This window comes from Labrus mixtus, chromosome 9 (assembly GCF_963584025.1).
Source record: "Labrus mixtus chromosome 9, fLabMix1.1, whole genome shotgun sequence".
Lineage (NCBI taxonomy): Eukaryota > Metazoa > Chordata > Actinopteri > Labriformes > Labridae > Labrus > Labrus mixtus.
In genome coordinates, this window is record NC_083620.1 from 20,738,133 (window position 1) to 20,761,656 (window position 23,524).

The following is a 23,524-nucleotide window of genomic DNA, read 5'->3' on the forward strand; positions in this document are numbered from 1 at the left end:
TTTGGCACAAAAAAACACGAGATATATTCATTTTTTTCTTGGTTTAAAGCTTTAAATAGACACGATTCAGTTGCCTTGCCACATGGTGAGAGTGGGTGAATGTGTGTGCAGGGCTGTAGCAAGGTATTATGGGCTCCGTGGAAATAGCGTCTTTACGGAGTATTAACTGATTTTTCACTAACTCAATTTAAACGTGAAATGCACTCAGTCTCAAAGAGGGTCTTGTTCAAAGACCTCCGTTAATCAAGTTTTGTGATAAGTGTGTGCATACTGCTGATAATGGTTTTTTTTTTGCTTTAATCCAATTACCATGTAGACTAAATATGGAAACAGAATTTTCTTGCAGCTCAGTTTTGGGACCTTACAACCGCATCGCTCAGCAGGTTTAAATTGGAGCTAGTTTGTCTCATGAAGATGCTGGAGGGTACTTTGAGTGTCACTTTGAAAAGCCAATGGTCGTGACGGTATCTGATTATTTGGGATAAAAAAAAAAATGGGCTGGTATTATGGGCCAATTTTCTGTTGCAAAGTTTACAATTTTGACAACTTAATTGAGAGTATAAGAACGAGCTGGTATCAAAAGCCAGGGGGTTTAACACCAAACTGGGAATGAGAAGGAGCTGGTTTTTGAGAGACATACAGGTCTGAAGAGCAGTGGAGTCATGTCAGAAGTTGTCTTGCTAGATTTGACAAGACCGTTACTTCACAAGATAAAAATCACATAATGTTTGCTTTGTGAATCAAGTTGTTCCAACAGCTTTGCGTGCCACTTTTGTGTCGTTAACTATGCCTAATTGTTTTGGCCATGATAGAAAATGAAATGTTTTACTGCTTTGAAGGACTACCTTTTGCAAAAACCTGTCCCATTTTTGAGAGTACTGGGAAGACATGGCAACGCATCAGTCACACGTTTCTGACTGATGCACTACAAAAACCTGCGATCCCAGCACTTTCCCATCCATAGTGGTTTTGGATATTGGTTTGGTCCATCACATGTGAACAAGTCTTTACCTTTTGCAGTCGGCTTAATGGAACCCAATTTTTTGCTGGAATGTGATTTTTTTTCCGTGTTTGATCTTAAAAGGTGCACTATGGAGTTTTGGCGGTGAAATTTCAAAGTTGGAGAAGTGAAACAATTCTATGCTATATTTTCTGAACTGAATACACAAACATTACTCAAAGAAAATATGGGTCCCTGGAACCCTCACTGTTGCGCCCCCCCACCATAACTTCTCGTGTAGCATGTCATCTTCAAACATTTTCTCCAGGGATCAAACTTTCCTCTGAGGACAGTTTGTGTATAGAGTTATGAACATATACCACATAATCTGTACACTTCTCCAACATTCAAATGTCTCTACCAAAACTACTTTGAAACTAATTTAAAAAATATTTGAAATTGTCAATGTGGTCATATAAGACCTGTTGAATTTATTCACTTTGTTTCAGCTATAGGCCTACTTAAATTAACCAATTTCAATGTGAAGCAGGCCTGATTGATGGCTTTGAAAGCAGGCTAGTAATTCTAAAGTATCTTCCCCAACTCTGGATACAGATAGGAGAACATTTTGGGACTGGGTGCTAAAAGGAGGCGACTCATTGCCCCTCAAATTTCTCCCCTAAACACACCACACTCACCTCTCCTCCATGGCCGTCAAAAATCCCAAATACAGAAGGATGACTCTTGTTGACGAGGTCGGCGAGCACCTCGAACCGGTCCTCCATGTGCTCTCGTCGGCCCTGGATGGAGTACACGGCCACATTGTTGCTCTTGAACTCCCACGTCTTGGAGAACTGCGCGTCCAGGACGTCCAGCCCGCCGAAGCGTTCGTTCTGCATCATCTCCGCCACTTTCCCCTTGACCATCTTGACCGCATCCCGGCTCGACTTGACGATGGTCTTCACTTCGTCCGTGTGGAAGAAGTAACTCCAGAGAGCCAGGCTGATGCACAGCAGAAACAAGGTCTCCGGTCTAAGCAGAAAATAACGCATGATCCTTCCTAACAGAGACAGCAGGGTCATTGTATCCTCTATCATTTATTTATTCACATGCAGGAAATCGCGGCAGGTTGTGTGTCGCTGGCCCCCGCCGCTGATTTCAGTCCATCGTCGGTGGCGTCGGCGGCTCGGTGAAACATTTAAACGAGCCTTTTTACACCCAGAGACACAAACTAACACACTGACTAAACGGTGTCCCTTCACTGCATCTTACACTGGACTCAGCAGGCAGGAGATAAGGTGTTTGCGTAGTCTACGTGCAGAGACAGTCAGCGGGGAACAAACACGGTTAGGTGGTCCGGAAGGTCCCCTCTAGCATGCAGCCCCGCAGTGAGTCACCACCATCGGCTGTGTGTTGACCATCTGATGCGGTCTGAGAACAACCGACTCCCCGGACAGAAAACCAAGGTCCCCCCCGCCCGCCAAATGAAGCCTGCAGTTGTTGGCTGGAGTGGAGGAGAAGGCAGAGCCTACCTTCCCGGCCAGCCCTGTGCTACTGTGTTCCCCAGTCCTGAAATAGCAGTCTGTGTAGAGGCTCTCACATTCCCAGCTGCCACACTGCCTGCGACTCTCTGCTGGTGCCTGACTAAACAGCGGTGCTGCCTTCAGGTGCAGCTCGTATTGTAGCAGGTCCTCAAGCAAGTGTTCCACAGAAACATGGGTTTGCCTATAAAAAAATATTCAATATAAAAACTCTGTTGGATAATACTGTACTCTTCTATGCTTCTGCTGCATTTTTTATTCATACAAATGTTAGTTAGGCTACTTGGTGTAGGCTAAATTCCCCCAAAAATTGTTCCGATTTTTTTTAACAAAACATCTTCTTTACAATCTTTGAGAAGTAGCTCATGCAGAATATTTGAATCAAGCCATTTGTAAGTCAAGATATCTTTATTTGCAAGACACTTTTCAATATAGATGCAAGGCAATTCAGGCACTTTACAGGGGACTACTTTACTAATTATTACTCTAATAATTCAATACAGACACATGTTTTGGTACCAGTGAAACCCTGTACAAAACAAGTTAAATTGCTTACTTCATTTATAGGTTTTTGACTTTTTATTGTGTTTGCATGTTATGCGTTTTTGCTGTTTCCATCATTGCATTTGTTTTGAACTGTTGAACTCGCTGACGAAACCAAAATCTCACCTGAGTGATTCTTCACTAAAACGACCAACAATTTTTTTTTTAAATCAGTTTTCCTCACAGCTTTCAAGCACATGGTCCAATAATAGCCAAAAACAGTTTGGTGTCCCTGCATTGTAGGCCTACGTGATCGCGAATGTGCGCTTGTTTTGAGTTTAGATATTTCCGACAGTACGTAAAGGTCTCTAGGAAGCTGCGTTACCACAGGTGCACAAGTCCGTAGCGAAGTAAACATGAGCATTTTTTTTAACCAGTCCATAACAAACCACAAAAGTTTAATAAAATCTAAACCTAAGCAATCTGACAATTGGCTCATATACTGTGGTACCATGGCAATATTTTTTCTCATGTTTAGCTTTACCAAACTCAGATAACAATGTTTAGGATGGTTAATTATACCCGGATTGTGAATATCTGTCCTGTGTTGACATTGTAAGACCCAATTTATTTCAACTTGTTACATCATACATAATTAAAAGTTACAGAAAGAGCAGCTTTCAAAACAACAAACAGAAAACGTGGTATCTCAGTTTCTTATAGGCTACTTTATCTATTGCTCAGTGGAGAAGGAGTGGAGAGGTTAAAGGGGGTCAGCAGCTTGTTTCCCCCCTCAGGCAAAGCATGTTAATTTGCACATGATTTAACAGGAAATAAGTAGCTTACAGTGTACGTTTTTGTAAATTCCTTTGATTGAAGGAATCTAATTGTCAAGCTCCTGTTAGGAGTTTCTTTCTGGTAATAAAATGGACTGATATTAATGCCTCTTAATGACCTACTATATCAAAAGTTACCAATCGGTATAAAGATTGATCATTTCCATATAGCTATAGCTATTTCTAATGTCTGAAACCACTGCTGCGGGTAGGTTTCAGATGAAGAGCTTTACTCCAAGCTGTTATTCAAGATTCAAGATTCAAGATTTGTATTTGTCACATGCTCATACAGATGTGCAGTGAAATGTAAGGACTGTTCCGCAAGGCCATGCAATAAACACTCAAATTACTAATACACATACATACAGTAAAATAGAATATAATGTAAAATTTAAAAAAGAAATGATTGAATATACAAAATATAGCATATAGAATAATGTAAACAGTGTAAAGTGTCAGTGTGTAAAGTGTCCAGGGTGTCAAAGTGCAAAGTGCAGATTGGTGTGTGTGCATCATGTAATCACAGTTCTGTTTTGTTTTTAACTGAGGAGAGTGGAGTTAACCCCGTTTGTGTACATTTTCGACAGCAAAGACTCTGAAGGAATGATACATTTAACTGTTAAAAAGACAGATGGATTAGCCACAAGCGATACAAACTGAAACTTCATCACTGGAGCTTCAAGGTCTTTTATGGTCTTGTGTAGGCTAGTTGACATTTCTTGGAAATTATTTCTAAGTTTTTCCATTTTTCCCTACAGTATGGTGTCTGTTAGGCCTATGTGATATTCACCTATGTTGTAGCAGGGCATCATTTCAGGCCAAAATGTTACAAGTTAAAGTTCAGTCACTCTTACTTTCTTCTTTAATCTTTCTTTGTTAAAGGCCTATTTGTTGTATTTCTTTATTCTTAAAACAAACCCCTGTGTCAGATCATGTTTTTGCACTTCCTGTGACAGTTTCTGATATTGTGGATCAGCGATAACAAGAACTGTAAGCTACATATGTTTTAATGTGACTGCAATTGCATTTTGAAGGAAATCTATTCAGGCAAACTAGGGCAGCTCCGGGGTCCTTTGGCCACGCACGACGTCACCAGTCCTTCCTGGGTCCTCAGTGGGGAAAACGTGGGGGACTTTACTTCATGGTATTTTGCGCAATCTCCCTACAAACTATCTTCTGTGAGTTTTGTCATCACTCGGTTGTACAAGTTGTATTTACTGAATACTTTTCTTGTTTTTGTACTTGTTTTTTTTTTATATCTGATATATGTTAAAAATCGAGACTAGCAACTTAGCCTTTAATGCTAAGTGATCCAGACCATCAGCCAGCAGATAATAAAGCGCAAACACTGCTTTTTAATGATTGTAGATTTTAAAAAAACTCACCATTTCTGAGGGAACAACGAGACCAGGGTCCTGCATTATGTAAATCATATTACAGAGAAGTTTATTACGCAGCTAACGTGGGTTATTCTCAGTCTTTCTACTGTCAAAGTTTATACATGTCCTGTGGTTCATCTGTTCTGTGTCTCTTCTTAGTGATCACTGGCCCTCACAAGGATCTACAGACAAACACCGCCTTGCCGAGTTGATAAAGATGGAGTACATACAAGCTCCTGCCACAAGCAGCCAGGGGAACATGTAAGTGGAAAGATCAAGTTTAATCATATTATCACGTAGTACAGTGTGTTTGTCCTTCTCTGTTGTAGTCATCATCTTTATAGCATGTTTTCATTATTACTGTCTGTTCACTGAAGATCTGGTGTTCTGCCACATTAAACATGGGCACGTCGTTGTTCGTATTCAAAACCAAAGGCTGCATAGACAAAACACGAGAGGTCTCCTAAGATGCAAGCTTCTTTGAAAATGTTGAGCGCAACCTCCCAAAGTTAAGACCGTATTTCACACACACGCACCTCCGCTCTGCCACATTCAAAGGCAGAGGGCTTGTGTAAGACAGTTTTGGATTAAACACTGATACCACATGATAATGTCAGGGGTCGGAGAGACTGAAAACACATCGAGACACAGACAGAAAAATATGGACATTGTTAAGCACCTTGAAAATCATGATTCATCAAATCGTCATGTTGGCCATTCGAGAAGAAAATAATCAGGTTGAGCCGCTGTCAGTCAAAAGCACTTACATTTGGAAAATGATGATAGTCTTCAAACTCAAAGCACTTCACACAACGTGTCACATTCACTCGTTTACCCACAAGTGTGTTCATAGACTGAGGCGGCCACAAAAGGGGGGGCAACCCCTCCCATCAGGATCGTATCTGGCTCATTTGAACCCCACGATTGGCCCAGTAACTTAAAGATCCTGAGCCACAGCCCGCGCCAATGACTCAATATTCATAAATTATTTTAATAAACAAATTGACAAAATCTCAAATATCAGCGACCAGAAGATGTTTTTGAAACACTCTGATATCTGATGCTCTTATACATCTATTTTTTTTATTGTAATGATTCATTAGTTGATACAAATAAAATCATATAATAATAGCCTGGAAGTCAAGGAAATCCATAAAATGAACTTTTTGTTTTGTCAGGACATATCCTGTGATTCTTTTTTTTTTTTTTTTCAACATATTTTTATTAAAGCAAGTTCAAAACATAAAGTGCAATTGGGATGCAGTCAGCGTTTTTCTTTTTTTTTCCTCAGAAACATTCAAAAACCCAGTATTCTCCTGTGATTCTTTATAACACATGTTGACATTATCACATTTTTAAAACACAAAGGAGACGTGTATTTTATTGATACAGTAGTATTATATATTTTTGTAATCACTGTTGCTTTTTGCCTCCCAGCCTGTGCTGTACCTGTGGGGTCCCTATTCCTCCAAACCCCGCCAACATGTGCGTAGCCTGCCTGCGCACTCAGGTCGACATCTCGGAGGGGATCCCCAAGCAGGTCACAGTGAGCTTCTGCAAGCAGTGTGAAAGGTTTGTTTCCGAAGAGAACTTTTATTTCACCACGTTGTTGCGTAGCTCACATAAAAACACTTACAGGAATTTCAGCTTTAAATGGTGTATGTTCCTCCTTCATGCAGATACCTACAGCCTCCTGCTACCTGGATGCAGTGTGCCTTGGAGTCCAGGGAGCTGCTGGCCCTTTGCCTGAAGAAAATAAAGAGCTCAATGACCAAAGTAAGTGTGACTCTACCTAAACTCCAAAAATGCACAAAAATATCACAGGTTGCACAGAAGTCCAATTTGTGTCATAATATGCTGAGGAAAAACCATGCACATGCACATTTAACACCTTTCAGTGACACATTTATGAAGGATTCTAAAATATAAAGCTGCCCTAATTAATTTACAAACATGTGACCTCAAGATAACTAAAGCTGAACATACAACATGCACGAAGTTCAAAGTAAAAACGACTTTTTTAAATTAAGATTTCCAGTCTCTCCTGCCCTCATGTGAACTTCATGGCTTTGAAAATCCTCCCCTCCTCTCACAGGTACGTCTCATTGATGCCGGCTTCCTCTGGACAGAGCCACACTCCAAAAGGATTAAGCTGAAAGTGACCATCCAGAAAGAGGTGACAGAACAGAGAGGAAGGGATAAGTGTGGGAGAGTGACATTCTACCAAAAGGACAAAATGTCTTTGGGGACCGGAGATATGCAATTAGCTAAAGGTTATCTGGGTTATTTGTTCGGGTGGTAGGCATAGTTATGTGTTTGAACTTTTTTTGTTTAGCATATCTGACGATGAAGATGCCATGGTATAACACACATTAATCAACTTTCTATAAGTGACCTTTACATCACTATATCTGCGACAGACTTTAGGGAGTTTAAAGTAGTTGTCATCTCATCTCCTTGACCTTTTAGTGAGAACCTGAGTCATGTGCCAACACTTTTGTTTGGGCTGTTTGGAGGTCCTTGTAATCCAGAGTCATCAGGCCACTATATCTAAATGTCATAGAAACAGGTGTTTGTTCTATCTGTCCAGAAATGCCCAACTTCAGATCCCGACTTTTTTTTGTTTTCCCGCAGTCCGAGCATATGGTGTAACTTGTTTTGCCGACCTTTCTCTCTCCAGGTGATGAATGGTGCGATTCTACAGCAGGTGTTTGTGGTCGAGTTTGTCATCCAGTATCAGATGTGCGACGACTGCCATCGTGTGGAAGCCAAGGACTTCTGGAAGGCCGTGGTTCAAGTTAGGCAGAAGGTAAGAGCCGGTGGTTTGACGAAATATCCTATAAGTCAGATTTTGTATAAAACCTTCAGTCTTTGCAGTGAAAGTTGTAACTTAATGCTTTTTTTTTGCGGCAGCATCTCAATAAGGGTTAAGAGCCCTTCTTTTTTTTTTTAAAGCATTTTACTCGTTCTCCCTTTTGTTTTTTCATATTGTGCTCTGCCCCCAGAATGTGTCCTGATTTTAGTGGAAGTAATAAAACCATTGTTGCCTTTGAGGCTGAAGGTCTTAATTGAAGTAGGTTTGTTTCTGAAGGTTGAATGAGGCGACAGGACGAGGAAGACGCCAAGCTGTTCATGCATGATGTGGGCACAGAGCTGTTGGGATCTGTACAACTCTCTGTATGATCATGATGATTTTTGTGTGTGCAGACTCTTCATAAGAAGACTTTCTACTATCTGGAGCAGCTGATCCTCAAACACAAGCTCCACCAAAATGCCCTCAACATCAAAGAAATCCACGGTAGGTCGATGGCATGCGACTTTCTTTAATACTTCAGTTTGTGTTTGCTGGACTGCATAGCTCCAATGGATGGACGGACCTGCTGTTCTCCGTTTGGCTTCATAACAAATCACACTGAAAAGTCTGAAACTTGTCTCAGTCGTCACCGGCGTAACTAATGTGGATTAGAACTAAGCGGAACATAATGACGTGTCGAGTGTTAATTACCCCCACCCCGTACCAGACGGCAAGCCATGCATGCATATCACTGGCGCCAATCAGTCCATACAGCTGTCCTCGTTTGGGCCTCAGAGGGGCATCGTCGTGCATCTAATCACTGCGCTGTAATCAGAGTAGGCATGCCACACCGAATTCCTGCAGTGCAAGCTTGATTCATGCCCTATTTGGTGATGTGAAATTCTACATCTCGCATGATTTGTTTCCGTCACTTGAAAGGGCTTAACATTGACTTGAGATTAATTTCTCTGAGACTCAGTAAACCTAACCAGACCCTAACTTTAAACAAAGTATTCACCCCCAAAAACAAAGTGATTGACATTTTGGGAGCTTGCCTGTTGTTTGCAGAAAGGCAATTACCAGCCATGTTAGTGTGTAAAGAGATTCATGCCCTCACAACATGAGTAAAACATACAAACACACAAACGGAGGCGTCCAAACACTGAGCTTTGAGTGACAGCCCAGCAGCAGCTCTCTGCACTCTTGGACAGGACTGTGCAGTGCAGATCTCGCTGAGAGTGTCGTTTTAGATCATCTCCATATCTCGGCATGACTTAAACTTTTTCTTTTTTTTAAAGAGGTTGCATGTGGCTGCCATATTTGCTCCTGTGTTCATCTGCTCTCGTGTATAGATTGTTGGCATCCTTGTTTTTGACAAGTTGGCTCAACAGTGATAAATATTTGTTTGGAGAATTGAAGGGATTCCTATTCTCTCTCTCTCTCTCTCTCAGATGGCATTGACTTCTACTACGGCTCCAAGCAGCACGCTCAGAAGATGACCGACTTCCTCCAGTGCACCGTGCCCTGCAGGTGAGGACGCTTCAGCCTGAGCCTGCACTCATTGTCCATATGAGGCTGAGTTTTAGAGAAACATTCTCCTTGCTCATTCTCTTTTATCAACATGCCAATCAATAGAGGTCAGATCAGGGTGTGTATCACAATGAGGGTTGAATTAAACTAAATGTCCCATAAAAATCACCTTTGTTATAATGGGATTTGTTTCATGTTTGCGTCTGCATAACTATGTTATCATTTGAAAAGGCTGCAGGATGTTGTTTGTGGATGACAGAAACTCAAACATGACATAATCAGTCTGCTGGATGTAGAGGCAGCATGTTGACATGACTCCACAGTTCAGATGAAAACTGCACTACACTCTTCTCTGTTAATGAAACTCCTGCCACAATGACACTCCTGCAACACTATCAGCTTTATCCCATAATTGCATTTAAAAAAAACAACAGAAAATAATCTTCTTTCTCTATTTTAAAAGGTCAAAGACATCCCAGCGCCTCATCTCTCACGACATCCATTCAAACACGTTTAACTACAAGAGCACCTTCTCTATGGAGATCGTACCTATTTGCAAGGTAAACAGCAATGTGTCTATACCTTTTTATTTGTGTATCATGTTGTATTTTTCCCACCAGGAGGTCAGTGCTGAGGCATGCCCACACCATCTCAACACGGCGGATAAGCCAGATCTGCTGTATTTCTTAACATGTCTCCAGTTTCAGACAAATCATTGTCAGATTTCTGATCTGCAGACAAACAGAAACTTAAAGCTGTCCAAACATCTTCATGATATCTCTGTTTTTGACAGTAAACTAATATATGATTTTAAAGTAGAGCTAAGGAAGGGTTGGTGTTGGATACTTTACAACAATATCTTTATCATGTCTTGATTTGCTTCATTGTATTTTTGAAATATAGCATAAGGTCTGTGCTAATAATAGCAAATAGAATAGGGTTTATTTTCATTGAATGAAAAATGGCATACGGTGCGTTTTTAATAAATAGGAATCAGAGTGTTCTGCTTGTTACCAAATGTCAACAGCTTAATAGGATTATTGTGTTCAAACTTGGACCAAATGAAAGTCTAAGATTCCTCGCAGTTCTCAAAGTTTGAACCAGACAAACACTTTCTATTTCCCCTGAAGGATAACGGGGGGGGGGGGGGGGCTTTTCTTTCTGGAAACAAGCTCCAGGACACATTGTGAACTTTCTATAGAAGTCTTTTTTTACTTTGCCTGTGACCTTAGTCTGACCCCCGGGTTGTCTGCTTTTCTCTGGTTGCCAGGACAACGTAGTGTGCCTCTCGCCACGGCTGGCGCAGAGCCTGGGGAACATGGGTCAAGTGTGTGTGTGCGCCCGTGTGACCAGCACCATCCACCTCATCGATCCCAACACCCTGCAGAGTGAGTATTTCTACTGCCAGAGCACCGCTGAGTTTGAACAGTTTCTAACAACAACACGCACCACATGCACTGTTGTGTGTAAATAAAGTGGCAGTCTGTTTTATCTGCTTGTTTTCAGCAGAGTCATAGTTTGAATCAGAGACCTCCATATTCAGTTAAAGAGCTGTATTCATAAGCAATCACATTTTCATAGCTGAAGATTTACAGATTTAACTCTAAGCCTTTCCACACAGGCACAAAACTCCCGAACATTTAATTGGCCGAATATTTAACTCTAACATTTTCTGGCCAGAATCCTGGTAACTTCCACAAGAAGTCAGGGTGAGCCAATGTGTGAACGCAACAGGAAATATTCATGTGAGCAAGCTGACTGTGGTCATATCCTTTATATCCTCCTACTGGTGCCCAACCAGTGTGATCTTCGTGCACACAAGGACGCTGCTTTGTACTCTTTTCTACTCTCAAGTTTTTATCTTTCACAGTCATTCATTTATACGTACTATGAAAACCTCCTGCTGTGAGGGACATGTGTGAACGAGAAACTCAGGAAGATTTCAGGCAGGGGCAGCAGAAAGTCATCTTACTGCTGAAGCCTTCAACCATCAGGGTAGAAACAAATCGAAAACAGTCTCCTCCTCACATGGTAGAGTTTTGAACTTGGCTGTGTTGCTTTGACTGACGGTCAAAGAAAACAAGTGGTTTTGGAAACTGTAAACGTGGACTCTGAGAGTCTGCAATGGGACCTTTTGATTCTAAACAAATAAAATAATCCTTAGTTAAAGCCTAGATTAGACTGCTCAGCTCAGTGGTCTGAATACATTTTGAAGGTTAAATAAAAAAGGCACTGGCTAAGGTGTGTCCTCTAATATATTGCCTTGTCTGAGAAAAGCACAGAGCTGCAATTTTTATTTTATTTTTTTATATTTAATTGAAATTATCCTAACATTTTAAACAGTCTAAATTGTTGCAGAGAAAACTGTTGTCTGATGGATTGACTCTACTTCTATGTAACTTTATAGTTTTATTAGAGTTCCTGAGACTTTAAATCATGTCTGACATCACAATCATTTCAGCACATTTTTAGGCAGAATGTCTGAGAGTCATTGCGGGTAGAAACTCTTCACTGCTTCATCAAACCAACTGCAGTCTGTTAACCACATGTTCATCACAGACGCCTGAACTCAGCAGCCTCTCTGTGCTCACAGTCACGGCATAGCACAACAAAAGCAGATATTTTTAGTGTGCATTACACATACGGTCATAGAAAGTGAATAAATGGATTTATAATCACTACAAGTATGGTGACAGTAAGGGAAGACGCGTTTCCTCTTGTTATCTGCTGCGATCAGTTATGATGTGTGAGGCTGAGACACTCCTCCGCAGAAATCTGGCATTTTGGAAGCGGCACACACGTTTTTAATTACTCTTCAAAGAGCAGGCTATTTTTGCTTTAGAAAGTTTTCGAGCAGGCGGGGAAGCAGAATCCGCCTCAAGGCAGAGCTCTGTTCTGCAGACTTGGAGCTGCAGTTGGCAATTAATTGCAGGATTAAACATATTTGGCTCGCTGTTTGTCTGCTTGTGTTCAGTTCACTAGCAATATGTCAGAAACACATAATTCTTTAGGCTTAGTTGGAATATATACAGATAGAAAACACTTTAACAGACAAATCAGATGCAAATGAGTTTAATTATACATACAGCTACAGCCATAAAAAAAACATCAAGAATTTCATTAAGTATCTAAGATTAAAGGTTGCATATTATCTTCCTTTTCTAGTTAAATAAGTCTCAGATGTCCCCAGAGTATGTCTGTGAAGTTTCTGATCCTGTATTTGATCATGTCTATAAACCCCTCTATTTCATCCCTGCTCAGAACAGGCTGTTTCTGTGTCTGTCGCTTTAAATATGTAAATATGCTGTGTCTGACCACGCCCCTCTGGATGGGCTTGGGCGGCTTAGGCTGTCCTGCTCCATGCCCTTATGTTTACGGTGAGAAGGCAGACTCAGAGGGCAGAACAAACACCTAGCTGTGGGTGTGTCACCTGGGGGAGGGGTTACTGCTCCCCCTTTGTGATGTCATGAAGGGAAAACCTCCAAACGGCCTGTTTGAGCACATCTTTTCTGAAAAGTGGCACAGGCAAAGGAGGGAGAGGATGGAATTTTCTCATAATTGGGGGGTTGTAGACAGACTATGGACACATACTAGTGTTTGAAAAACATACTATGGTGTATTTAGCATAATGTGTGCCCTTTAAATTATTTTTGAGGCATTGTATGATATTTGTCTCGTCTAAAGCCTTTTCTTGATCTAGCTGTCGGAAATAAATAGACATTCTCTCACTCATTAGTTGCCGAGGTGGACGGAAACACATACTGGCGTACCCCCTTCAACAGTCTCTGTAACCCCCGGCAGCTGGAGGAGTTCATTGTTATGGACACCGAGATCATCAGAAACCAGAAGCTGGGAGCTGGAGCCGGCATTAGGTCCAATAAGGTGAGAGAGAGAGAGAGAGAGTCTGCTTTGTGTGGCTGTGTGTCAGTGTGTGTGTGTGTGTGTTGTTGCAGAACAGATTGCATTATGGAGGGAACATTGCTTTTCTTCTGGAAGCAAAATCAATAGCACGCCATTACATTATCCCTGATGCCTGTATGTGCGAGTCAGGCCAAAACGACAGAAACACACAGGAGTGTTTGTTTGCAAGGGGCAAGGAATCAGGTTTGCTGGGACGCTGTTTGCTCTGTCTGAATGTTGCATTAGTATCGATGCATTTGTCTGACTGAATTGGGAGGAAAAGAATAAGAGTCATGTTGTTCCATTGGCCGCAAACAAACATCAGTATTCCTTTTTGTGTGTATTTGTGTGTGTTGCAGCACACCCTGGCCGAGGTGTGGGTTCAGAAAACCTCCGAGCTGGACACGAGTCAGCAGTATCACTGCCGGACATTCCTGGGCCACCTGCTCAACATCGGAGACCTGGTGCTGGGGTAAGAACAAGAGATGATGAAGATGATGGTGGTAAAGACTGATAGCAATGTTGTCAGCTTGACATTTAAAATAACATTTATGTCTCACCCTGCAGGTTTGACTTTGCCAATTCCAACGTCAATGACGAGTACCTGAATAAGATGAACCCTCACCACGTCCCTGATGTGGTAAGAGTCGCCTGAATTCACTGAACATCCTCACTCCAACACAACTTAACTTCAAGTGATGCCTTTAGTAGCTATCCACTTGATTAACACTGCCCTCTAGTGGAAACATAAAATACTGACTTCAGAATACAACAATCCCTGCATAGCATCACATAAAAACACATGTAGACATTCTGTTGTAGTTTTTTTTTTCTCTCTCATGTAACACCTGACTGTGGACCCTTCTCAGGTGCTGATCAAGAAGAGCTACGACCGCAGCAGGAGGGTGAAGCGCAGGAACTGGAAGCTGCAGGAAATGGCCAGAGACCGTGAAGGCATGGACACAGACGATGAGAGGTAGGAGAGTAATGCAGAGTTTGTAAATCTTCTTGATGTAAATAAAAGCAGTGCTGTCTGGTCAGCACACCTGGTTTGAAGGTAGTCACCTTAAAAGAATATAAACTTATATATACCAAACGTACTGTGTTACCAAGGTGTCTCTTGCATACACCAGTTATGGTCAACAAAATGGAAAACAAGCCATCTATTGTGATGGACTTTAAAGGAGCTTTATTACAAAGAGAAGAGCTACATCAGGCTCTGATATTTCTTTGTAGGATTAATCCTTTTGCCTTTTAATGTAGAACATGCCAAGACGTGCCAATACATTTGGTCTTTGGAAAAACTATATCCAGTTACAAGAGGTCTCTTAATATTTGTTATTTTCTTCTCATGAAATATTGTTACAAAGAACAGGGTTTATTCATTAGGATCACTGTGTCCTTCGAAAATACTGAATAAATAAACAATAGTTAAATCTTCCTGATGTGTTTGTGGCTGTGAGTGAAGTAATGATGTGCACAGATGTCGTCCGTTCAGTGCTAGATAAAGGATGACTCTTAAAATACCTGAAACGGTGACTCAGGTTATGGTATTGTTGTGGTTAGTAAGTGCACAGTCTAAAAATGTGCCAACAATGTCATGTGTCGTGTAAGTTGTTTTTCTCTCTAAGAAATGTATCCTGTTTTTTTCTGTCTCTAGACAATACCAGGACTTCCTTGAGGACCTGGAGGAGGATGACGCTCTGAGGAAAAATGTTAACATCTTCAGAGGTGATCAGCAGACCCTGCAGACTTTTCTGTGCACCACTGTCCTCAGAGGCTTTTTGCCTTTTCCCTGTCATCATGTTTTATACTTTCATGTTTGCTGCTTAAACTGTTTGGATACTACTCATTTAGAGCCCGTCGGTGCTTAAAGGGGAAGTTTCTGTTTATTATAGATGATGTTTTGGATAATTAATGAACGTATGTGTTGTTGTTTTTTTTGCTTCCAGATGCATCAAAGATCCCAGTGGAGAGCGACAACGAGGATGATGGAGCACCGCGGATCTCGCTCACGGAGATGCTGGAGGAGCTCAGCCTGTCGGATGCCACAGGAGGAGAGGGCGCCGACATGATGACAGAGTAGCCGATCATCATTCTGCCCGAGTGACACTGACAGCTGATCAGTCAAATACAACACCACTGACGAAGACGAAGAAGAAGTGATAAAAGTACACACATTTAAAACTGATTGAGGACAAATTAAAGAAATCCACAAATAATGTCATATTGAGAAAACACCACTCAGAATGTGATATAATGATGTGAAACCCATAAACTGTGTTAGGGGTTATAAGGGTTTATCACGCGTGTTTCTGCTCAGAAACTGGACTTTCAGTTTTGTTAAACTGATTGTTTACCTCCTTGACATCAGCTCAGTGGATTTCTATACCAACCTTTGGTCTATGAAATTAAGAATTTCATTTTTCTCTTAATGATTCTCTGCATTTATGCAAATTTTGAACTGACGTAGAAAAAGAGTGCTCCTAGTTAACTATATCAAAATAAATATATCACACTCTTCTGACAGTTTTTGATATGAAACACATCATCTGTGTCCCTAATCCAGAGTGTATAATAAAACAGCATGTACTACACACTTATTTTGGAAAGCTTCTCTGTATTAAAAAAAAAACAGACATCCCGTTCTTTTATGATTGAATCCTTTATTTCTCCATTTCAAACATGTTCAGTTTGATTGAAGTCTGGGTCTGATCAAACCTGCATAGAGTCAAGTACTTGACTGTAAAACCACCAGAGGGGAGTAATGCCTTCAAATAGCTGCACTTGTGTTGAGTAGGACAATAATGTTGTCATTTGGCTTACAGATATTCAAATACTCTCCCAGCAGCAGCAGCAACATTTCACCAGAGACAGTGCAGCGTGCTCATAGAGGCGGAAGAAAGAGATGCAGATGATACTTTAACCTGCTCTTAATAAATTTCAGCCATTGCTCATGTGAAAACAACTCCACCCTGTCGCCATTCATACAACTCAGAAACACAAATACAATGAAGACATGAGTAGTCGCACGATGCACACTGGGCACCAGGACATGCCCTGAAAACTCTCAAACGTTTGGCAGGTTTTTTGTCTGAGAATATTTAAAGAAGTCTGATGTGTAATCATATATTTTGTGCTTACAAAATAAAAAGCACAAGAAAGAAACTTGTCTCAGAATGTAAGTAAAGTTTGTTTGTATAGCACTCTTCAACAGTCACAGAGCGCTTTATGAAGGTACGACATACAAAAAATGAAAGTAATAATGCAATTGCCACAATAGTAATAAAAAAGGAAAATATATCACATGAGCAGAAAAGATTGAATACACAGTTCCCAGATACAATAAACAGTAAAGAACACTGCATTAAAAGATGAAGGATACTTATCCAAATGCCTGTGTAAACAGGTGTGTCTTTACCTGATTTGTTTAAATCACTAACAGCTTTTGCAGAGTGCAAAGACATGGGAAGAACAAGGGCAAAGTGTGGGAGCTTAACCACAAAGTTAAAGGAATATCAACACGTTTTCTTATTTGCCCTGAATTTCTTGATTTTAATAGAAGGTAGCTGCACACTGCTAACAGGGCTTCATTATTATTGGATAAAATAGAGTATGTCAGCACATTATCAAAGGCTTTATTGGCGATTCATTGTAAAATGTGAGAAAAACTAAAGGTATATTACATCTTTAAAACCCTTAAAGTATTTTAAAGTGCATCACTTTTATCCAACATTTCTAATGATCCCTGTTCATGTTGGTGATTGGAACCACAAACAACTTCTGATCCGAACCATAGTTTAGAGTCTAACAGTTTCTTTTGTCGGCAGGTTTGTTGCATGGCACGCTTGCTTGCAGATTTGAAGCTTTATGTAATCTTAGACACCAGAGGAATGTGTGTGTCACAGGCTGTGTTAGTGTGTTTGTGTGACATGTCTCCTATTCTAGAACTAGCGGAAGGAGGAGGAGGAGGAGGAGGAGGAGGAGGCCCGGTCTTGTTTTCCACACACCTGAGCTGCTTGTTAACTGAAATCAGATCTACTTGGGAAAGTGAATAAAGTGAGTCCCCCCCCCCCCCCCTCTGGGTGTTGTGTGTTGGGGGCAACAATGTAGAGCAGGGGTTCTTCATTTTCCATCACTGCTCTCCTGATCTGATTTCCTCAACAGTTTTAAAATGTTGCACACAATGGAGATTTTTCTGTAGACCCTATTAGCATATTTCTATGATCACAAACTCACCTTCAAAGCGAAAGACTAACTGAGCTATTGAGGCCTGAGGAGGATGGATGTCTGATTTGAATGCTGAGCTCCACCTGAAGCTGCAGCTGGTCAGGACACTTTCATGTAAAAGAAAACTGCATATTCATTCAATAAAGAGTGTCGATTTGTGTAAGGAGGAATGTTTTAAAAATGTGTCAGGCATTTCAAACCGGCCCTGATCTGAGGTGTATCCATGCGTAACATGTGTGCCAAGGCGGCTCTGCCCGTGTTTACACTTCAATAATGCATGCTGTTGTCAAGTACAAGCCCTGAGCAAGTCAGCAACCGTAAGGCAGATAGGAGATAACTGTGTTTGATTGGCCACCAAACAAAGAGACAATTTTCACAGCTTGTACTACAACTAAGCGTTTTCCTTGTTAAGGCATGGACGTATTAGGTTAGTGTGCATTGCAATCCATCACCTGGCATGCCACACCTCAGACATTTTTATCCAAAATTACAAATTGTATAAACATACAACTATCGTTCATAACATCAGGCTGCACGCTGCTATTAAAATGATATTGCATATTCTTTTAGGATCTTATAAAAACAGTCGAAATATTTTTCTGACTTTTTTTCTTTTTTTCTTTTCTTTTTTACTGAAATTAACTTCAACATCCGTGCGCTGCAGTATGACCCCCCACCACCACCACTGTCTGGTCTGTCTGCTGCCTCTGCTTGTTTTTCTGCTGCTGCCTACGTCATAGGCGGTGCTGCGGCAGCATGGTGGTGCTGAGACAGATGCGCAGAAGGATGCGACGAAGACTGGACGAAGTTTAAAGATGATGCACGATGCAAACCGCGCACTGCACGTGGCTTCAGTAGAGCTGCATGGCTTAAATAGAGCCGCAAGCGTGACATCGAGTTTCTCTGTCTGCATGCTTCTGGCTGCGTGAACGTATATCAGCCCGTGCATCCAATTCCTCGGTCTCTTCACCTGCATGACCTGTGAGCCAGCCAGGTGAGTCGCGAGTGTAGTGGGTGTGGCATTGTTCTCACAGTCTGTATGACCTACTACATATAGGCCTGTGGAAAACAAGTGAGGCAGCTTTTTTTTTTCGTTTACTCCAAGCAGCGGAGAGGCAGAGGGACGCGGGCTGCTGCCTTCGGCTCGTCCTGTTATTACCTTCATCATTAGTTTAATCCAGGGGATCACACGGCGGCTGCTGAGGTGAGTCAATTCATTGATTCAGTTATACACACTCCAGAGCTCATATATCCCCTTACTGTCTGTCAAAAATATCAATACACTAAGGAATAAGAATACAAATTAAACGATTTAGGCGCACATGTGCAGATGATAGTGTAGTATATAATCTGGACTGCAAATAAACTTTTGTCTGAGCCAACATGTATGCAACATGTTAATAAGTATTTCAAACAATATGTTTTGATTCAGGAACCAAACGTATTCTAAAATAATGAAAGCTGGTCAATACAGCTACAAAATGTGCCTTTCTTTAAAAAGAACTTTAGGATTCAGTTTGTTTTATTTACATGAAATTTTTTTAGTTTTGTTTGATTATAAAAAAAAAAGCTGCCCTGTTTCCTATTTATTAGAAACTTGAGCACCTGCACTTTAAGCGCACCGGTTGGCCCCGCCCCCTACCTGTGCAGCAGGATCTGTTCCTGCCTGCGGCTATGTAAACCTTACTTCAAATAAACACACTGCTTTGTATCTGATATTTGAAAACATGTTACCTTATCAACTGCACCATAAGCCATTCAAATGTGCCTATGTGTAAGCGTTGCATGCTTAGAAAATGAGAGACTAGTTTTAGGTCCATGTGGGATTCCCTGGTTTAATTTCATTGGTCTTTCTTTACTACACAACTGGATCCTACAGAACCCTACAAACGCTTAACCCCCCCACCCAAGCACACACACACACACACACACACATTTTTTCTTTACACTGTGGTTGTCGTCAGGATGTTCAGAATATTTCAAAATCAGTTCATGGACAGTACTCATGAGTAAAGTTATACTTATTGTGTTATTGTGATATACAAGGGTTAAAAAAAATCTGTCTGTTTTTTTTCCCCAAAGAGAGTAATTTCCTTTTCCCAGAGTGTTTTCTTAATTTACCTACTTTAATAAAGGTTGTATCTAAGAAGTTTAATGATGTCGAAAAGTATCTAACTAAGCAGACCTTCTCCAGGTTATTACTTTATGAACTTTACTTGAATGTTGGAACCTTATTCCACCCTGTACTTCTGCTTGAATACATTTCAGAGGAAACACTGAACTTTTTGAAAGCTTTAACGACTCCGTTACTTTGAAGATCAAGGATAAGCTTAGAGACGATATAATCAGTTCACAAAGTATGATGTATAATTACATACAGCGGGATATGAAGCAACACGGAGTAACTTTCCTTTGATCGATGTAATAATCGCCTCAATAATAATGATCCAAACATTCTCACAGAGGTCACTCTTCTGCCTTAAAAATACATACAACCATCAATTGTTCGAGTACAAGTTCCTGCTAATACCTCTGTACTTCTACTAACCTAACATTTACTTTCCAGTCCCTGTGTTTCATCGTTACCTTAAACAGGTTTAAAACTCTTAAATTCTTGTAATCACGTTCATCTCGTCAAAATCGCTCTCTTCCTCCCTCATCCGTTTTTTCTTCTTCACATCCCCCTTTACAATATCACTTTCTTACAGTGTGCCTCGCTCAACACTCACAACACTAACATGTATTTTCAGTCCAGCTTGCAAGATGAACTTCAAGAACTTCAGGGATTACCTGGCCTGGCTGTACTATCAGTACCTGCTCATCACAGGCATCTACGTCCTGGAGCCCTGGGAAAAGTCCATCTTCAACTCGGTCCTCTTCTCTGCCATAGCCATGGTAATCTACACCTCATATGTCTTTGTGCCCATCCACGTGCGCCTCGCACTGGAGTTTTTCTCGCAGCTCTTTGGCGGCCAGCCCGAGAGTGCCATGGCCCTCATGAACTAAAAGAAGGGGGGTCAAGAGTCTGTGGAAGGGTAAGATTATTAACCACAAGTCCCCAACTCATTTCTCAACTTCTGGAGTTCGTCCTTCTTTTAAGAGTGAAATCATGAAGATCTTCATGGAATAATCTGGAAATCAGAGCCATACTATCTTCTTTACATCCCTAACCTTCTGGCCTTACCCCATGGTGTTAGACTCATTATTGTTGCCACCTCGCTGTAAAACATCTTGTAAAATGTTGTTGGTCCTATTTTTTTTTTTTTTTTCCGACCACATTTTTTGCATGATAGGGTCATAAGTGGGTCATGGCCAGGTCATTTGAATGCTAGTTTTACAACAAAGTACTGGACTTGTTTCTTTCCATCATGATTTAGAGCTGCCGTTTATAATAGGGCCTTACATAAATTAAGTAAGACTTTTAATGAACTTATTAAAAATGAGAAGAAGACTTTTAGTCAGAGAATTACAACTTTAAATCACTAAACACACACTTTTCTTAATTCAACTCAGCTGGGTCTTTTTGTAGATTCTCCTGTGCCAGCTTATAATTACATCTTTTAACACTTTGAGTTCATAATACAGCTTCTCCTGCAACGTTTGATGGTCTCCCAAGCCCAAGCTGAAATATCACCCGTGATAATTTTGGAATCTTTTTTTTTTTTTTTTTATGACTTTAGCTGTTTAAAAAATCACTATTCTTTAATATGTAGTGCACCATTCTGACCCCCAGCCATTTAATATGCACTATTTTTGAATTATGTAATATAAGTAATATATTTCTGCTTCAGGTTTTTATAATGGAATGAAAAAAAAATGAAAAAAGTTTTTGGTATGAACACTACTTCTGCTTGCGATACATTTTACAAATGAGGAATTTCAGGTTGTATGAATCCTGTCAGTGATGATAATGATTCATTAGTGTGTGAATAATAATTTCCCTGAACTTTTGACTGTTTACTATTTGGGGATCAAGTGAGTGGTTTCAAACAGCCTTAGAAAAAAACCCTTCAGAGCAGCAGGTAAGATTATACACCTTTATTGAGGGGCTGAGGAGGACTCTCTGTGAGGTTTAGAATGAACTGGATGAGTAACACTAACCCCTTTAAGTATTCTGTTTATGTGCCACATACAGTAAGTGGCACCATGTTATCCCTTACTGTGAATTGTTCTCTGATCAAAATCGAGTTTGTACTCATCCCAACATTTCTAGCAAGCACTTAATGTTACTGGTTGATCGATGGTTTTGTATCTGAACCACTATCACCTTTTTTGTATTTGCCATCATGCACCTTGATGCTAACAGGCGGGACTTTTATTGCACATTTCAAGTCACTATATGGCTGATCTTAAAAAAAGAGAGATCACAGAATTACCCAAACTATGCAATAATTAATAGAAAATCACGGTCTCTGAGTGTTTGTCCTAGGCTTACATTTACAGATTTACTGATCAAAGGGAGTACCATTAGGAATATTTGTGTTTCGAGGCCCTATCTTTATCTCCTGTTTTTAACTGTTGGTATGTCCCGAAGGCGTGCTCTGCCCTGAGCATGAGCAAATATTGATGCAGCACGCCTTTGTGTTTTAGGCTTGGCTTTGGTAATGACACAGCTTTTTCATAATCAACATCTGAAGTCAAAGCTGGCACGTATAAAATGTAATAATCAGCAGTCAAAACATCCTACATGGAAAGCCAACACTGTCTTCTTTACCTATAGTTGACCTATATATATGGAACCAGAGAGAGAATGAGTCATGTGGGATCTGGTAGTAATAATGAGCATTGTTCTTAGTTGTGTGTTTCAGATACTCTCTGATTGTTTGTGCTTTGGGTCAAGGGCTCGCTGTTCTAATCCTAATCTGTAAATTAACTTTATTTATATGAAATGATATATTTATATATAATGGTAAATGCTTGGCTGGTTACAATGTCAATTACCAAACTTCTTTGATTATTTATATCTGTGTTCTCTTGTGGCCATAAAAGAAACAACACAGAATTTGTTCTTTACTTTATTTCCTCATCTGAAAAAGCATTTATATTTTTCTCAGTTTGTGTCATGTCATTTTACTTTTGTTAAAAACGTACTATAGTCTGAGACATTTCCTGTACCTAGAATGAAGCACGCTTTGAGAGGCTTTTTTTTTTCCACCTAAATGAATATTATATTTCTACATCAAAGAAACACATCACTGCAACATAAAGAAAATAAAAACATTTAAAAAATAAAAGCAGAATTGTTCTCTTTGTCATCCTAGTTTGTTTTTGTTTGTATGACTTTCTATGCTTACTGTTTGTTCTTACTTGTGCCCATGCAGCATTTCAAGTCTTGTATGCACTCAGTCTTGCAGGGCTTTGAAATAGAACAGCAAAGGCTTATGGGTGGCACATCCCCGACACAATTAACTGTACCGCATGAAGTGAATTCATACAGTAAGAGGCAGAGCCACCAAACCAGTTCTCCCTCGACAGTACAGGAATGAAAACCCGGGGGCTTTGCTTTCTCTGCTGCAGACACTAGGTAACCTGTGCATGCTCACAAAGCTCTGTTTGCCCGTATTCTGCTTGTCCACCTTTGTTTGGACGCACACAATTTAAATCAGCGCAAAGGCTGACATCCAGATTGTCTTGTTGATAGAATAGAGCATGATTAAGGGATGATTAAGGGTGCTGAACTTGAACTTGAGCTGCACATGCACATTTCTTGCAATATTTCCTGAATGGATGGTGGATGAGGGGCTTTTGCTGCTGCAGCAGCAGAGAAACGTGTCAGGTTACTTTGTTAAAATGCCATGTAACTGCACAACTTCATCTTGTTGGAAAATACAAACTGCAACATCCTCAGTTCTCCTCATCCCAACATTCAACTGAAGCCCATTCCTCTCCAC

The 23,524-nt window shown here is 40.6% G+C and overlaps 3 protein-coding genes across 6 annotated transcripts in view; 2 read left to right on the forward strand and 1 right to left on the reverse strand.

Annotated features, from left to right (window-relative positions):
* Positions 1-2,575, reverse strand: part of ppm1lb (protein phosphatase, Mg2+/Mn2+ dependent, 1Lb) — a 42,358-nt gene extending 39,783 nt beyond the window's left edge. The window contains exon 1 of the mRNA XM_061046802.1: positions 1,639-2,575. Within this exon, the coding sequence (XP_060902785.1) occupies positions 1,639-2,037 (399 nt within the window). The 5' untranslated portion in view covers positions 2,038-2,575. The remainder of the gene's footprint in view (positions 1-1,638) is intronic.
* Positions 2,576-4,838: 2,263 nt separating this feature from the next.
* nmd3 (NMD3 ribosome export adaptor) lies at positions 4,839-16,006 on the forward strand. Of its 2 annotated transcripts, none has more exons than XM_061046807.1 (16): positions 4,839-4,978; positions 5,339-5,440; positions 6,617-6,751; positions 6,859-6,955; positions 7,275-7,355; positions 7,860-7,988; positions 8,387-8,477; positions 9,425-9,503; positions 9,967-10,063; positions 10,774-10,891; positions 13,240-13,385; positions 13,763-13,875; positions 13,971-14,043; positions 14,273-14,379; positions 15,064-15,134; positions 15,356-16,006. In XM_061046807.1, exons 2-16 carry the CDS (start codon positions 5,397-5,399, stop codon positions 15,487-15,489), a joined length of 1,515 nt encoding a protein of 504 aa, XP_060902790.1. In that variant the 5' UTR covers positions 4,839-4,978; positions 5,339-5,396; the 3' UTR covers positions 15,490-16,006. The 2 variants fall into 2 exon arrangements, with proteins under 2 accessions (XP_060902790.1, XP_060902789.1); XM_061046806.1 differs by having other exon boundaries at positions 4,881-5,001; positions 5,388-5,440.
* A 2,521-nt stretch (positions 16,007-18,527) lies between these two features.
* Positions 18,528-22,889, forward strand: sptssb (serine palmitoyltransferase, small subunit B). Of its 3 annotated transcripts, XM_061046810.1 has the most exons (5): positions 18,528-18,627; positions 18,742-18,837; positions 20,384-20,949; positions 21,256-22,402; positions 22,474-22,889. In XM_061046810.1, exons 1-3 carry the CDS (start codon positions 18,608-18,610, stop codon positions 20,637-20,639), a joined length of 372 nt encoding a protein of 123 aa, XP_060902793.1. In that variant the 5' UTR covers positions 18,528-18,607; the 3' UTR covers positions 20,640-20,949; positions 21,256-22,402; positions 22,474-22,889. The 3 variants fall into 3 exon arrangements, with proteins under 3 accessions (XP_060902793.1, XP_060902791.1, XP_060902794.1); XM_061046808.1 differs by having other exon boundaries at positions 21,256-22,889; XM_061046811.1 differs by having other exon boundaries at positions 18,609-18,627; positions 20,389-20,949; positions 21,256-22,889.
* The last annotated feature ends 635 nt before the right edge of the window (positions 22,890-23,524 follow it).

What these genes read in the sequence shown, in the direction of transcription:
- nmd3 (XM_061046806.1), top strand. Translation starts at nt 4,942, where the DNA reads ATGGTATTTTGCGCAATCTCCCTACAAACTATCTTCTGTGAGTTTTGT. An exon ending in TGGTTCAAGTTAGGCAGAAG is followed by an intron (nt 7,989 to 8,386) that starts GTAAGAGCCGGT and finishes TTGTGTGTGCAG; the next exon opens with ACTCTTCATAAGAAGACTTT. An exon ending in CAGTGCACCGTGCCCTGCAG is followed by an intron (nt 9,504 to 9,966) that starts GTGAGGACGCTT and finishes CTATTTTAAAAG; the next exon opens with GTCAAAGACATCCCAGCGCC.
- sptssb (XM_061046808.1), top strand. Translation starts at nt 18,608, where the DNA reads ATGACCTGTGAGCCAGCCAG. An exon ending in ATGACCTGTGAGCCAGCCAG is followed by an intron (nt 18,628 to 18,741) that starts GTGAGTCGCGAG and finishes TACTCCAAGCAG; the next exon opens with CGGAGAGGCAGAGGGACGCG. An exon ending in ATCACACGGCGGCTGCTGAG is followed by an intron (nt 18,838 to 20,383) that starts GTGAGTCAATTC and finishes ATGTATTTTCAG; the next exon opens with TCCAGCTTGCAAGATGAACT.